Genomic DNA, 17,205 nt, shown 5'->3' with positions numbered 1-17,205 from the left:
AATCCCAGGCAAGGTCCACACTGTCAGCACAGAGCCCGATGTGGGGCTCAAATTCACCAAACCATGAGCTCGTGACCTGAACCAAGATCAAGAATTGGACGCTTCACCTACTGAGCCACCCAGACTCCCCAGGGGAGTTGCAGTTCTAAATAGAGTCGTCATGGAAGGCGACACTGGATCAAGTGACACTGGATCAAAGGCTGGTAGGGGGTGAAGGAATTAGCTGAGCTCAAGAACATTCTGGGAAGGTAGGACCATAGGTCTGCAGGCAATGTGTTCCTGGCCAGTGTGGCTGGAGGGATGGGGGATGAACACGGTGAGGGATGGGGGATGAACACAGAGGATGCAAGGTCTTTGGGTCTGAGCAGCTAGGATGGGCGACTTGCTCTTAAGTGAGGAGGGAAGGGTATGGGTGGAAGGGATTGGACTCGATTACATGCAACGCTGGGTTAGGGGTGCTGCGTAAACCTACAAGCAGAGGGATGAGCAGGCAGGGTCCTGAGCCTGGGATTCAGGAGATAGCTTGGTCATCTGCAGAGAGCTGGTGTTGGAAGCCATGAAACCGGACCTGTTGCCAAGGGAGTGAACATATATATCAAGTAAGCCCATATACGGGACCAGCAACTGGTCTCTGGGGCAGCCCAACTCTAAGACACTGGGGAGAAGAAGGAGATAGCCAAGGACACCGAGAGCAAGTGATAATGACAAAGGGGGAAACCCAGGAGGTACTTTAAAGAAAAAACACTTTGTTCAACAGTTCATCACAGAATGCTTCCTAGCTGCCTCACTCAGGTCTAAGCTCTTCTTATAGTATCTCATTCGATCCTCATAACAGTTCTATGGCACAAAACTCTAGGACTCACTGTTACTAACCCCATATTACAGAGGAGGAAACCGAGACACTGAGCCTATGCTTAAGTCGCTTTCCTAAATTTACACGCATAGTAAAAGGTGGTGCAGAGACCAATTTGGTCTTGACTCTCAATAAAGTACATAATAAGCATTCAGTATTGTGACTCACTGTGCTCCTTTTCCTCCCGCTGATCAGTTCCCCAAAAAGCAGTTCATCCTTCATCCGTTCATACCTCCCAGTGCTGGGGACAGTGGGTTGTCCTGTCTGAGGAATCCTGGAGAAGAATGCCTTGGGTGACCCTTTCCTAAGTCAAGAAGTAGCCACTTTTTGTTACTGTCTTTGTCCTCAGCACCTTCAGACTGCTGGTACCCATCAGTGATCCTGTGCCAGGTATTCAGACAAGGACTTTCCTCTGTGCATTATCTCATCTGCACAATAAACCTTTGAGCACGAGCCCCATGGGGCTGAAAGAGAGAAAGGAGACTGACTCAAGGACACACATAGGCGAATGACAGAAGCTGAGGTTAAGCCTAGGACTCTGACCCCACAGATGAGCTCAGAATGACTGAATTCCATTGACTTCACTCAGAGAAGACATTACCTATCAGATTATGATTCATAACAGTGCCGGTTATAGTCACACATACTAGTTGTGGTTCAAATATCCCATGTTGGCTGGAGTCCCCTTCTTACGCTCAGTGAGTCACCTGGGGGTGTACAGGAGAAGCAAACTGACCTTGTCTTTATCTCTTTACTGTGGTGTTTACAGGATTCTTGTAAAAAGTCATCCAATTTGCTACCCCCACACGTTACCTGAGGCAAAATTGTGCATTGAATCCATTTTGCCTTGAGCGTTTTAATCTCTCCGGAGCATCCATCCTGGGGCATCCGGCTCGAGGGGAAAAGTCAGGCAAGAGTGAGTGAACTACTGCCTCTCCTAGGCCAGCTGCCCTGTCCTTAGCACTCCTAGCGAGCCCTGCCAAGGCTTGGTCAGTGCTCTGGACTCCTCCGTGCCCTCAGAACTTAAGGTGTCGAATACAAAAATAGAACCAAGTCAGCCTGGGGTAACTAGGAACTAGGTCATTTGGAGATGAATATATCAGCTGCTATTAATTACCTACACCAGTGCTTCTCAAATACCTATAGTGCAGAACCAGCCCCCTCCCCCGACATCAGGGGCACATGCTTTTGTAAAATATAATGAAAAGGACTAAGGGGCGCCTGACTAAGGTGGCTCAGTCAGTTGAGTGTCCAACTTCAGCTCAGGTCATGATCTCACAGTTTGAGAGTGCGAGCCCCCATCGGGCTGGCTGCTGTCAGTGCAATGCCCGCCTTAGATCCTCTGCCTTGCTCACTCTCTCTGCCCCTCCCCTGCTCACACTACTCTCTCTCTAAAATGAATAAACATTAAAAAAAAAAATGACTAAATAGGAAGATGTAATTCAGGAGAGGACATACAAAATACAACCTCAGATGTTTTAGTTATTAGAGTCAACAGGCATAAGATTGCATTTCTACAATCAGAACAAACATAACATAGGGAAAAGGAAAGTATTACAGAAAAGTGAACAGTTATTCAATGAATGTGTGAATATAGGTGATTAATATAGAGTGCCATTATTATGCTTATAGTATCTTGGCTTTTTGGAACTGTAAATCAACCAAAAGATACAGGTGAACTTGACATACCCATATTTAAAGCCTACACACCCAGTTTGAATGAACAGCATGTATATCCAGACTTAACTGCGATTAACAGAGTTTTTGATGCAACAAATGAAAAAACACTGGCCACAGACAGAATAGTTTAGATGTATTTGCTATATTTGGTATAGTAGGTATATCAAATTAACCCTTCAGTGATGGAGATATTTGGGGGTCAACATTTGGGAGTCTGTAAGCATACACCATGGATAGTCTTCTCCTCTGATTCGGCTTAAGGATAACCTGGCAAAGCTCTCTCTGATGCCCCTGAAGGAGAGGAATTTCTATATTCCATACTTCCCATAATCTTCCTGTCACTGTTGTTTGCCCACCCTTTTGTGTGCACAGATTGGAGACTAATGTATCTGGCTCTTTTTATTTTTATTTTTTAATTTTTTTAATGTTTATTCATTTCTGACAGAGTGGGAGGGCAGAGAGAGAGAGGCAGACACAGAAACCAAAGCAGGCTCCAGGCTCTGAGCTGTCAGCACAGAGCCCGATGCGGGGCTTGAACCCACAAACCATGAGATCATGACCTGAGCCAAAGTTGGACGCTTAACCTACTGAGCCACCTAGGCTCCCCTAAATCTAGTTCTTAAGAGCCTCTGGGTTATGAACACACACATGCACACACACACAAATGCACACACACTTCCTTAAGAGAGGATATTTTTTCCAGAATACATCCATAATTAAGGGACTCGGGGAAAGAAACCTGGAAGAAAATACTTAAATGGATTATAAACATACCAGAAATAATTATAATATATGCATAAAATTGTGCCTTCTGATTAAGGGCTATGCATTCTTTTTCAAATGACAACTTTTATGTTGATGGATCTATCATGAAACTTCAAAATGCCTTCCCCCCTTATTTCACTATTTCTTATATGATGAGCGCCTCCGTTCTAATACTGTTGAGTTATCAGCACTATATTCTAAAATAGAATTCCACATGACATGGTTTATTGTGTGACACCAAGATTTATAAGGAGAATTTTAGCGTTCCTTGAGTCATGGTGATAATTAGAGAAGGTTGCCTCTTTATGAAACACATTAACATGTTACCAGAGTACAGTCTTGCTTGTGGAATATTGAATGAGTAAACAATCTGATCCCTTGAGCATGTGAATTCATTTTCTTTTAGATAAGATAGGTAATGATACATAAAATATAAGCTGTCTCTCCTGTTTTAAAATTATATTCAAGATTGGGGATGAGGTAGAGTCCAGCAGTAGAAAGCACAGACATTGGGGTCAGGCTGTCCTGGCCAGTCTCTTTCAGTCTCCACTGCAGATAAGTGTTGTTGTAAGTCGTTGTTCAGAACTGTAAAGCATCTGAGATTTTACCCTGTTTGCAAGTTAACGAGTTTAACCTCCTTGTCAAATTTCCACGGATACTTGCAGACGACTCCATGAATCAAAGAAGTCAGAGAAGATTCTGACTCGTGAATCAGAGACGAGGGACTTTCTCACACATGGCCAAAGGAGTAGCCGGAGCTTCGTGTTGGTTTGTGTCAGTGTTCCATCCCCCGGGGTTTCCCCACAGAGGACTCACAATGGAGGTCTGCACGTGTGGTGCGTGGCAGGAGACGGGACACAGGCACTGAGCTTGAGGCTCTATCTCTCTTTGTCTTGAGGGGGATATTACCTCATCCCTCAATGTTGCTTGTTGCAAATGCAACCCTGAAAAATGGCCTGGGTAAAAGTGGTTGAGGCCCCGCGTTATTGGTACCCCCTGCAAGAATGGGTGGGACACTCAGAATCCGAGGTGGGCTGGCCTTTTTCAACAACAAGTATCTCTGCTGACTTAGCTTCTCAAACTGGCCCAATGATGCCAACTATTTTATAGATATTGCGAGGACCTTCAAGTGTGCTTTGATTTGTTAAATGAATGGTCATATTTAAGATATGTATGTAGTGTAACAGTGACACCTTCCATATTTAATTAACATACATCATTACTAAGTGAGTGGGGAGGGGGCTATGAAATTAACAAAAATTCATTCTGGTCCTGCAGTAAAATGACAAGATGATCAGGAATTTTTAAGATAAGAAAAAAAAAAAGTAGGTGAATAATTTAGGATGTGGGAGAAAGCACAAAGATAGTTCCAAGGGTTTGTGACTGAGCAACCAGGTGAGAGAAGGCAATGTTTAAATTAATACCGGGGGTGGGTATTGGGTTTGAAGGGTGGGGAACCAGGTGTTCAGTTTTGGACATGTACATTTTGGATATGAATATTTGCCTATTAGACATCTAAATGGAAATATTGACTAGGCAATTATATATATGGGCCTAGAATTTATGAGACGCTGTCTCCTCACTGGGAGATAGAAATTTGAGACTCTGGTATATACATGGTTTTTAAAGCATGAGTCTGGAAGAAACTATTCAGGAGCAAGCATAGGAGGAATACAGAAGAGGAGGCCTATCCATATTGAGAAGTCAAGAAAATGTTTAGGAACCAGCCTAGGAGAATGAGAAAGGTGAATAGTAAAGTGGGGGAAAGAGCAAGAGGGGCTCATCCAGAAGTCAAGTGAAGAAAGTGTTCAGGAAGGAGAGGGTTCTGGTAACTGTGATAAAGGGGGTGCATGGTCAGGTGAGATGGGAGCAGAGAGTGGACTGTTGGATGCAGCAAGTCTGTGATGAGTGGACATCTTCACAAGAGTGCTGGGGTTCGATGGTGAGGAAACACAAGTCGATTGGATTCCAGGGAGAAGGATAAAGAGAGATCGAAGACAGGAGACATAAGGCAAGTCTGTTGAGATCTGGGAGAGGAAAGGGGTAGTAGCTAGAAGGGACTGTGTGGGCTTTGGTTTTTGTTTTTCAAAGTGGGAGCTATAGTAGCATGCCTGAATGCTGGTACAGTAGAGAGAAACATTGATGGCACAGTAAAGGGAAAGACTTGGTTTAGGGGACGAGACAGACAGATGATGGTCAGATACCAGGCAATGTGGTTAAGCTCAGAAAGAAATGTAAACAGAAGCCGGGAGACTGGGGGGTGAAGAGCATGAGCACCGTGTGAACACTTTTATGGTTCTTGCCCACTTATCCCATTCAAAAATCAATACTGTGTGTGCAACTGGGTTTACAATCTCTGTGATCAAGTTTGTAATGTGAGCACGGCCTTACATAGGATATGGGCTACGCATAGCAATGATAGCACCATTTTTTAATAAGAGAGTTTCCCCAAGTTGTTCTGGAAATTGTCTGCTGAATCAGCAAAGAAATAGAAGGTAGTTCCCCTGCCCAACCTCCTTTTTTTTTTTTTTTTTTTTTTTTTTGGTAAAATTTAATTAAAACCAACCACCCAACTCATTTTCTTCCAAAAGCTTAAACCAAAAGAATGCTCATTACTTAATCAGACAGCAGCTCTTTTTCGTGACTTGTTACTGGGAACAGAAGCAGGCAAGGTGGGTGGAAACAGGGGTGGCACCAGGTAGAAAACAAGGCTCACCTCGCTGTCCTTCTGTTTGCACCTGCTATTAAATATTCCCTTCCATGGTGTCTGGCCCTGCGGTGTTATGTTCGTTGTGCCAAAGCCGAATGAATGGGTGAACATTTTACTCGTACTTTGCAGATGCGCTTTTCAGTGGTTTGATGGAGAACCAAGGGGTTTCTTTATTTTGTTTTTAACCCACACGGATGGTAACACGCTGATCAGGTTGCTTCCCAAGTGACCTAAATTAGAAATTTTCCAGTGTGGTAAAATAAGGTGACTTCTCAAGGGTTAGTTGTTGCTGTTGTTGTTGTTTTCCCCCTTTGTTTCTCCCAACCCAAGACCCAGGGCTCCTAGAAGAGCGCATCCAGCTTGGGGAACTTAATATGACATATGCAGATGCCACATACTCTGCCTCCAAAATAGATGGACTGAGGAAGGAAGGAAGAAGGGAAGGAGAGGAACCTATCAAATAATTCCTGTTGACATGACATGACAACTGCAAATACTTCAAAGAGCAAATAGGAGACTCTTAAAGGAGCTGTTTAAGAACAGGTTGTCAAAATATTGTACCAGTGATCCATTGCATATAACCGATAGATTTTATTAATTATAAACTAAAATAAGTGGTGTTTTTGGAAACTGGATTTGCCCTAAGCACCAGACCGCACTTGCTTCCTGTAGTTCATCAGTTTTCTTTTATTTGTAGCAGTACATTAACTTCTAGATTATATGTCCGGTGGAAGGTGTCCACATGTGGATCGGGGCCCGTGTCCTGTCTTTATTTTTACGTCCCCTATATTACAATGCCTGGGCCCTTGTTTATTTTTTTACTAAATGGATACTGATAGAAAAAAAGCATGAAAACAACCGCTAGTGTCCTTAGAACACATTAGATAGTTTCTACATGACACTGATTTTGTTGATTTTTTTTTTCCTGGAGTGATCATTAAATCAGTGTTTTCATGGAATCTCAAATTCAATGGAATCACCCATCTCTGTAAACCACGTGTTTACACCTATTTTCATTTATAGAAGTTAAAAATCACAGAATACTTGTTGATTGGAAAACTGTGTATCACCTCTTATATTATTTCAGAGTGACAGACTGAAATGCAAGTAGAACATAATGTGTGTCTTATATACCAAATTTGGTCAAAATGAGTTCACACTCCAGAAAGTTAAACCTAAAAATACCTGAAGCTGGATTGATAGAACACAGTGGATAACCTCCTTTAAAAAGTGTGTGTGTTTCTCCCTCTCTCTCTGACCCTCCCCCACTCACACTCTGTGTATCTCTCTCTCTTGCAAAAATAAACATTAAAAAAATTTTTAAAAAAGGTGGGGAGCACCTGGGTGGCTCAGTCGGTTAAGGGGCTGACTTCGGCTCAGGTCATGATCTCACGGGTCATGGGTTCAAGCCCCATGTCAAGCTCTGTGCTGACAGCTTAGAGCCTGGAGCCTGCTTCGGATTCTGTGTTTCCCTCTCTCTCTGACCCTCCCCTGCTCATGCTCTGTGTCTCTCTCTCAAACATAAATAAACATTAAAAAAAAGTGTAAAAAGTGTGTGTGTGTGTGTGTGTGTGTGTGTGTGTGTGTGTCACAGTTTATATTATCAAAAACATTCTCAAAGACATGTGGAAAGGCAAGACAAAATCAAATACATGGCAGGGAACATATTTTAATATGTGTATCCACCCCCCAAAAAACCCAGTTACCACCCCCCCCCATTCATGTGTTCCCCATGCCAAGAAGGGCCATGCATCTGCCTACCATGCAGTAGACTTGGGGATCTTCCTTGACCCCACATTTTCACCACCTCCTTACCTGGCCTGTTTTAGTGCTAGTATCTCATAATTTTAAGTCTATTAACTGGTTGTTTTGATATCTGTAACTTCCTCCTCATTCTCCTTTTTCTAAGTTTTCCTGGCTATCTGTACTCTTCCAGACTAATTTAGAGCCAGCCTCTTAAGTTCTGTTAGTAAAAATACTTTGGAGTATGTTACCGGAATTTTATTGCATGTACTGAGATAAAATTGTCAGGATCATACTGTAATGTAATCCCATCTAGGAACTGTGTCTTTTTAAAACTCAAGTCTTTTAAATATCCTTTATTAATTTTTATGGTTATTTTTATAAAGGTTTTGTGCATTTCATGATGGGAGCATATATTTCATAATATGCATATATGGAGTATATAATATATATTTAGTATCTATATAGTATACTAGCATATATTTTATATGTTATTACATACTGGCACACACTAGTATTATATATATGTGTTCTTTCATGTAAGTGTTCTGTTTCTTTTTTTAAATTAGGATATGGGATAGATTTGTGTATGTTGATTTTGTGTCTAGTGACTTTATTAAATTTTCTTGGTATTTTTTAATGAAAAAAGATCGTCTTAGATATTTTAGGACAAAAACTAGATCGCTCATGAGCAACAAAAATCTTGTTAGTTCATTTTTATTATCTCTACTTCTACCTGTTTGTCTCTTATTAAATTGGCTGGGACATGCAGAACTGTGTCAAATAGCAGATAAGGAGTATCCTTGTGTTATTTCTAGTTCTAATGGAAAGGCTTTTAATGTTTAATGATTAAGTCAGATGTTCACTACAGATTTCTGGCAGATTTTTTTTTTTTTTATATTAAGGATATTTTTTTCTTTTCTTAGATTACTAAATACCTTATGGTTCTGTCCATTTTTCAAGTTCGCAAATGTGCCCAAACCCCTCTGTACCCTTTCTCACTGCTGATTCTTTGCTCGTGTTTGGCCCTGCTACGATACGCTTCCAATGTCTTTTAAGACTGTTATCCAGTATTCCCTCTCCAGGAAGCCTTCCTGGATGGGCTTCCTGGTTATCTCTCATTCTTCCTTTTGCCTACTTTATAACTGTTTTTGGTGTATCCTTCTCTCTGTAAAATTACAAAGTCCTAGAGCTGAGTGCCTTAACTGTGTCCCAAATGCCCAAGACCCTAACATTTGTGCAGAAGTTCAATAAAGTGGTTTTAATAAAGTAATGAATATAAGAATTACTGAAAAGTTTTCTATGGGTACTGCAAGTAGGTGATTCCTCTGACTTGGGTAATACTTTACTATTTCTTAGAATTTCTTTCTTTCTCTGTTTCTTAGAATAACTTACTTAAAGTCTGTTTGCAACGTCTTGTACTTTGTCCATTGTTGTGTTTCTAGTAGAGGAGGGTATCTTTTGTTAGTTATCAAAGCTTAGAAGAATAAAAGTTATTCTTGAATTTTTAACTTAATTTTATAAGAAGATACACTTTTTTTTTTTTCCTACGTAGGGAATTACTATCCGACCGCTGGTGGAATTTCTAGATGTGAAGAAGTCCAATAAGAAACAGCAAGCGGTCAGTGAAGAAATCCATTGCCGGGTAAGTGTTAATGTAATGTAATGGTTGAAACGATAAGAGAAAAAATTGTTGGATTCGGTCGACCACTTGATATTAAGGTGTTCATTTCCTGAAGGAGAGGGAAATGGCAAAGGATAAAAGGGAAGGGGGGCCAAGGAAGGCATGAGTAGGGGGAATAGAACGAGCACAACCCCAGAGTGGCTTCTCCAAATTGACCCGCTAGACCTCTTGGGAATAGGGGCACAAGAAATCCCTCTTGTTACTTCATTCAACCTGAAAATGTTTCTGCTGGAAAACTATCACTGTATGTCATTATTTTCCAAAATTATGAGCAAAGTGTTACGATGAGAAAACTAACCTGAGAATTGCCTAATATTGATATAATACACATCAATTTGTTTGGAGGTGCATTATTGTTTTGTGGCTTGCAGTAAAAACAAAACAAAATGAGCAAACAACCCAACAACAACAACAGCAAACGAAACAAAAAATGATCCGCGTCTTCAGAGTTTAGAAGTGGTAGCAGTAGAGTGGAAATTAGTGATTTCAGGTAACAATTAATCAAGAGCCTGCTTTTTCCGTTTTAGTTTTTTGATCATGTGAAGACCGGGATTGAAGATGTTTGTGGACATTGGGGTCACAACTTTTGGAGAGACAAGTAAGAAGGTCTTGCGCCATTATATTCTGAAGTGGCTCTGGCTCGCTCTGGAAGCACGGTTTACTGAGCTGTGTTACTTTTCTGAGTTGCACACCTTTCCTGCGCTGTGCCAGCCTCTATCCTTTAAGATAAAGTTCAACAACCACAGACACCTAGAACAAGAGAGAAGCTTACTTTTCTCTTCTGTAAAAAGCCAGAGCTCTGTAGACCACGTAGGCATTAATAGGTGAGCTCTGCTCCATGGACCGCTTGTGGTTCTAGGTGAATCCTAGACCCTTCTGTCTAGGTGAATCCACCAACAACTTCCGTTTCCAAGGTTGCCTCTTAGACCAGAGTGGCTGCTGCAGCATTAGTCATCATGCACACATTCCAGGCTGCACGTAGGAAGAAAGATAATGAAGAGACAAGGAATATGTACCAGCTTCCTCTGAAATGGAGCTGTCCGAAGCTTTCACAGAATTCTTCCAGTTACACACATGGCCTGGCACTATAGGGCCAGGGCTCCATTACGTGGGCAGTTCTCACTGCACAGGAGGCTGAGGAATGTAGTCCATTTGGTTAAAAACTGAGGGTTCTGTTACTGTCTGTTCTCCCACGCTTGTTGAGGGGCCTTGTCCAGTGCAGAGCTTCAGAGCACCTGAGGATATAAATAGAATAACACGCATTTTACAAATAGATTTAAAATACAAATAACAAAGGCTTTTCAATCTACACTTACACGACATATTGTGTGTGCTTATATAAATGTGTCTGTCTCTGTCCGTTTTTGTTTGTTTCTTTGTCCTTGTTTTGTTTTGTTTTAACCTTTAAAGTCTCTGCGGTGGATAAAGAAGATTCAGTGCTTCTCCTCAAGGATCTTAGAGTTGAAATGGACAAGGTACACTAGCCAGGCAGAATTAGGTACAGAATTAGGTACATGCTTTCATATTAACTGAAAACCGGACTTTTGGGATCAAGCAGTAAGGATTAGTGTGACAGCAGGGCTGGGGACCACAGAGTGGAGGAGCCAGCCCACCCGACCACCAGGAGCTGATCGTGCGCCTTCACTGCCATCCACACGGGTAGGTTGAGTCAGCCATGGCAGGAGTTTGCCATGGAGCTAACAAATGCTCTGAACCAGAGCCTTTTTCTGGTTTGTCATAAAACAATTTGTTAACACTTATCAGCCCATCACTGTTGAGGAGAACCTTTTGAAAGAGACAGACAGACAGACAGATTTAAACTATATTTTGGTAGATTCCTCTGCTGCTTGCCTTTGCTTGCCTGACTTGCTAGAGCCCCTCCCTCTCCCTGCTAACTTACGTGAAGTTGACCAACATACCAATTTATGTGGTTTCACATAAGGGAGTTTTTGCGTACTTACTGTTTGTTTACATGTTCTGACATGGTATTGGATTACACGAGAAATCTAAACCATGAACTCAGGACTTTAAAATTTTGCAGTAAAATAGAGGTAACAACACAGACACACAGCAAACCGGTGTGTGTGAACGTATGCATGTGTGTGTGTGATATCATTAGGTGATCAAATGAGTTTACAGAGACTCTAAGTACGAGAGCAACCTTTACAAACCTGGCTACACTTTTCTATTAATGTAGAAAAGTTCCTTGGACCTTTTAGTGGACCTTGGTGGACCTTTTAGCGACCTTTAGTGTTACTTTATTAAGTAAAGAAAAAATATTTCATTTGTCTGGAGAGAGTGCCCAGTTAGCCACATGGGAGCACAAAGTAATAAAGCAAACTGAACTCTCCATCGTAAAAATATGGAGAAAAATGGCCGTTTATCTTGGGCAGGATTTTACATTTTTTGCAGGCAGGAGGTAGATGAGAGAACCTACCCATCTCTGCTGTGACTTTCTACGCTACCCTGCTTTACATCGCTGGAACCTTCCTAACAAAGATGGATCCTTGTCTTTGCCAAGCCAGCAGTACAGACTTTTCTGCCTTTCTCTCTCTCTCTTGTTTTCTCAGCCCAGCCCGTTTTCCACCTATATCCTCCCTTTCCACCCGACCACTTTTCTCCCTTCTCTAGGCACCCCTTCCTTCCCTGGAGGGACAGGAGAGTGTAGTAGCCCACAACGGTTGGTTCCTTTCCAAAGGGGCGATGAAATTAAAGATTTATACCACTCCTCTGCCTCCCAAACAGGGGGAAGTAGACATGAGTAGATAGATGTAGGCATCAGGTCCGCAGCCGCTGGGACAGTGGTAGGAGGGATTGGTGGACCCTGGGATTCTGTGGGTTTGATCTGGAACAGCAGAGAAAAGTCTGGCTACATCCTGTCTTGCAGGCAGAGATACTCTGTCTCTGGGGTACGGGAGTCTGCTCCAGACTGATTTCTACATGCTGCCAGGGTAATTGGACCATAAATACTAAAGAGGGCAGAGCCAACTCTGATTTCCTGTCCGAAAGGTGGTATTGCGGCGTGTCTCACGTTTTTCTCTGCAGTGTGCATACTTCATTTCAGTCCTGTATATTTCCATGCCTCATATTCTCCAGGTAGATTTCAAATACTTCTCTGGACTGTCAAGTACATTGTATGTCGCAGGTAGAGCAGGGAAGTGGGTGTGGGTGTGGAGGAATTTGGTGCTGACGCAGGCCATTTTTAAAATTAGCTTTCCGCAGATCCTATCTCTGGTATGTACATGATTGTTGATGTTAAAGATCACATATGAAGAAGTGGATTGTTTCAGGTATGTTGGGTATCTTTCCATTTCGTCTGGAATCCTCATGCTGTAAATTTCTAGTGGTCTTGCCAGAGAATTCTTGAGGCATTTGATGCTTTGAGGAAGGGTAAGGCGCAATCCTTTGAGTAGGGAAGTTTCTCAGACTTGGTAAAAGTTGCCTAATGATGGCGAAAGGAAGAAAGCACCTAGGTGTGGCTTGGCAGAGAAATGAAAGGTGTGGAAATAAAGAAAAGAAAGTACATATTTCCTATGCTAAATAGATCAGATGTCATTGCCCTTGATGTTAATTCTTCTGTTGATCTCTACTGAAAAGCTAAAGCAATAATAAAAATAACAGAAGTTTAAAAAGAGGTGTTGCTGTGGGGCACCTGGGTGGCTCAGTTGGTTAAGAGTCCGACTCTTGATTTTGGCTTTGGTCCTCGTCTCACAGTTTGTGAGATCGAGCCCTGCACTGGGCTCTGCGCTAACGACACAGAGCCTGTTTGGGATTTCTCTGTCTCTGTCTCTCTCTCTCTCTCCCCCTACTTGCTCTCTCTCTCTCTCTCTCTCTCTCTCTCTAAATAAATAAATAAACGTTAAAAAAAAATACAGTGAAAAGATGTGTTGCTGATGCCGGGAGTCCTGGCCTAATGGGCCTAACATGAAGTTGAGAATAAACGGAGAAAAAAGTTAGCTGTGTGTTTAGTGTTGTGGCCCCAGTGGAAAGGATGGCTCTCTTTAATTATTCATAGCCCTCCAGTACAGAACAAAGGACTAGTACCAAGAATGTGGGTTCACATTGTTTCCTTTCATAGCACAGGTGTACCTATAAACCTCTTTGGGCTTATGGTGATCCCTGTAATGCATTTCTTTCTTTCTCAACAAATATTTATTGCATGCTGTTTTGCTTACCTGTTGGCATAATAATGTTACATAATAAACTGCCCTGATATACAGCTGTCCAAACAACAGTCACATTATGAAAGCATATGAGTCACGCGTCTGCGAGTCCAGGATCTGGGGCTGCGCCGGGCTGATGCGGACAGGTCTTGCTAATGCTTCAGGGGGTTGGCTAGTTGTCAGCTCATCCTGGCTGGCCTTCTTGTATGTGACTGGAGTAACAGAGCTCTGCTTCGTGTGGCATTCACCTTTGTCCTGGGACTCATGAGTCACTCCATGCATGTCCTTCTCATGGTAATTGTGAAAACAAAAGAGATAAGCTTCAATACGCAAGCGCAAGCCAACAAGTCTGTTTTAAGCCTCTGCCCCAATCATCACGTCTGCTGTAGCCCACTGACCAGAGCAAGTAACGTTATTGGGGCCAGTGGCAGGAAACAGGACAGCACAGGTCACCTAGGCCGTGGCGGAAGGACATTGCCAAGTAATATGGCAGAGGGTGTAGGTACAGGGAGGAATCGAGGCAAAAGATCTCTTCTACCATCCATGCTTATAGTGTACCAGGCACTGTCCTAGGCACTGGTGATACAGGAAAAAGTGGAAAAAAACCAAAAACAAAAACAAAAAGTCTCTGCCCATATATACCATTCTAGTGCTAGGGGACAGAAAGAAAGCAAGATAAATAAATTATATAGCATGTTAGAAAATGATAAATGGTATGGAGAGAAATCTATCTGGGAGGTAGAATGGGAAGTTAGGAGGGTGGGAGGGAGACAGCATGCATTTCTAATGGGATGGATGGGAAAGCCTTTTGGAAAAATGGCTCTTAAGGAAAGACTTAAAGGGGGGTCTGCAACTGTGGGGCAGGGGTGCTCCTGGTGGAAGGAATAGTGGCTACCAAGCCCCACAGGTGGCAGTAGAACTGCCAGTTTCCAGGGCAGGAAGGACACCAGTGAGGCTGGATGTGAGAAGCACAGTGCTAAGAGGTACAGCTCCAAACTGTGTAGGGCCCCCAGGTCGCTGTACATTTACTCAAGAGAGATGCGGCATTGTTGTATGGTTTGACTTAACGTTTTACCAGGTTCGCTCTGGCTTCTGTGTTGAGGGTAGTCTGGAGGAATGCGGTGGTGGAAGCAGGGAGACCAACTGGGTGCCTGTTTCAAGAATCCACTGAGAGGGGTGCCTGGGTGGCTCAGTCGGTTAAGCGGCCGACTTCGGCCCAGGTCATGATCTCGTGGTCCGTGAGTTTGAGCCCCGCGTCAGGCTCTGTGCTGACAGCTCAGAGCCTGGAGCCTGTTTCAGATTCTGTGTCTCCCTCTCTCTGACCCTCCCCCGTTCATGCTTTGTCTCTCTCTGTCTCAAAAATAAATAAACGCTAAAAAAAAAAAAAATTAAAAAAAAAAAGAATCCACTGAGAGGTGATGATGTCTTGCATCAGGGTGGATCCAAGAGATAGGAGGATAGAAGTGCCGAGGCATGGTGGGATTGTGTGTGTGTTCTGATGGTGGCACTAACAGAAATTTCTGGTAGAGTGGACATGGAGTATTAGTTTGCTAGAGTTGTTAGAGTACCACACATTGGGTGGTTTAAACAGTAGAAATTTAATTTCTCACAGTTCTGGGGGCTAGAAGTCCAAGATCAAAGTTATCAGTAGATTTGGTTCTTTCTGAGGGCTATAAGTAAAGCATCTGTTACAAGTCCCTCTCTTTGGCTTGTAGATGGCCGCCTTCTGCCTCTCTACATGGTCTTCCCTCTGTGTGTGTGTCTGTGTCCAAATTTCCTCTTACTATAGAGACACCAATCATATTGGATTGAGACCTGACCTAATGACCTCATTTTAACTTAATCACTACTGTAAGGACCCTATCTCCAAAGACAGTCACATTCTGAGGTACTGGGGGTGAGGACTTCCACCTGTGAACTTTCAGGGGCCCACAATTCAGTCCATAACGTGGAATGTCAGAGAAGGAGAAGAATCAAAATTGACTGGGTGGAGTGGTCATTAACTGAAATGGCGAGAACTATAGGAGAAGATGCATCCGGTCTGGGAAAGTCAAGTTGGAGAACTAGATATCCAAGTGCAGATGTTGAATAGGCAGCTGAATATTCATTTCTGGGATTTGGGGGTGAGGCTACAGCAGGATACAAATATGGGAGTCGCTGGCACAGAGATGCTATTAAAATCACGAGACTGGGCAAGATGGCTAGAGAGCAAGTGGAGGTAGAGAGGACCAAGATGGAGCCCTGAGCACTCCTACATCAAGAGGCCAGAAAGACGAAAAATACCCAACAAAAGAGACTGGGAAAGAGGTAGGAGGGAGCCCAGGGGAATGTGACGTCCCGGAAAATGACCTATTAAGCAGGACAGGTCAGGAAAGGTGAGTGCTAATAATTGGCCATTGGATTTATATTGTAGGGTCACCGATGACCTCAGTACAAGTAGCTTCAATGGAGTGCTGGGGACAAAAGCGTAATTTGTGAATGTGCAAGAGAAAATCCGTGGAGAGATATTGGAGATAGAAAGCATTAAAAACACTTTTGAGTAATATTGTTGAAAGCAGAAGCAGTGAAATAGCAATTGTTAAAAAAAAATACGTAGTTTACTCTGTTATTAGTAAATATTAGATACATGTATATCATGGCTGGATACAGCAGTGTCATTTATGTATACATATATTATATATGCACATACATTGAGGTCTACACATAATATATATATATATATATATATATATATATATATATATATATAATGATCAGATGAGCTAAACATTGCTACTGAGTTTTTCCTCAAGTATAGTAGAAATGATTTTATTGGTAAAAGCAGGCTTGTTGTTTTGTTGTTGTTGTTGTTGTTGTTGTCAGTTTAGTATTAATTACTTGAAGCTCTGATTTTCTTTATTTCCAGGTTTAAGAAGTTCGATGACAAATACCTGCGGAAGCTTTTGATTCGGGAAAACCAACCCAAGTCAAGCATTGTGTCTTTATATAAAAAGCTTGAAATAAAACATGCCATTGAGATGGCAGAGACGGGGATGATAAGTACTGTTCCTTCTTTTGCATCTCTGAAGTAAGTGCTGTTTTGCAAATAAAAGTTAGTATTCCTGTGTATGTCTTTATAGTTTTTGGAAACCGGTAATAATAACAAATTTGACCTCTTCCTGGACACCTCACAGAAGAGTGAGATCCTGGTTAAAATGTGCAGCCTAGAAATGTGTGCCGTATGTCACATGATGTCAGATTATTTTAGAATTGACTGGTCAGCAAATACTTTGTCATGTTTAGGATGGGTATGCCTTTATTCTATCTTCTTAATGTAATTCAGTGCTTATTAAAGGTGCCTCTTTAGCGAGCATTTTGAAATGGAATATCTTAAGGTGTGCTATTATAAATACGCATGTGGATATAGCTATTTCCTCATAGATTATTCATGCATCATAGTTTAAGGCTTGCAAGGAACATTAGTGATCATACGGTATGATGGTTCTCAACCTAAGCTGCGTCTTAAAAATATCTTAGGAGCATTTAAATGATACAAATGTCTGGGCCTCACCCACACCAATAAAACCAGGATCTGTGGTGTTAAGGCCCAGGTATAGGTATATTTATA

The 17,205-nt window shown here is 42.2% G+C and overlaps 1 protein-coding gene across 2 annotated transcripts in view; it reads left to right on the top strand.

The window, feature by feature from the left end:
• The window catches only part of SLC9A2 (solute carrier family 9 member A2), a 98,983-nt gene that overhangs the window by 67,859 nt on the left and 13,919 nt on the right, over positions 1-17,205 (top strand). For both annotated transcript variants that reach the window (XM_027069370.2, XM_053200375.1), the window contains exons 6-8: positions 9,307-9,396; positions 9,963-10,033; positions 16,504-16,665. In XM_027069370.2, the coding sequence (XP_026925171.1) occupies positions 9,307-9,396; positions 9,963-10,033; positions 16,504-16,665 (323 nt within the window). The remainder of the gene's footprint in view (positions 1-9,306; positions 9,397-9,962; positions 10,034-16,503; positions 16,666-17,205) is intronic.

The sequence above is a fragment of the Acinonyx jubatus genome, chromosome A3, assembly GCF_027475565.1.
Source record: "Acinonyx jubatus isolate Ajub_Pintada_27869175 chromosome A3, VMU_Ajub_asm_v1.0, whole genome shotgun sequence".
NCBI lineage: Eukaryota > Metazoa > Chordata > Mammalia > Carnivora > Felidae > Acinonyx > Acinonyx jubatus.
Note: the sequence above shows the minus strand (reverse complement) of the source record. Positions and strands in the feature narration are given on the sequence as shown.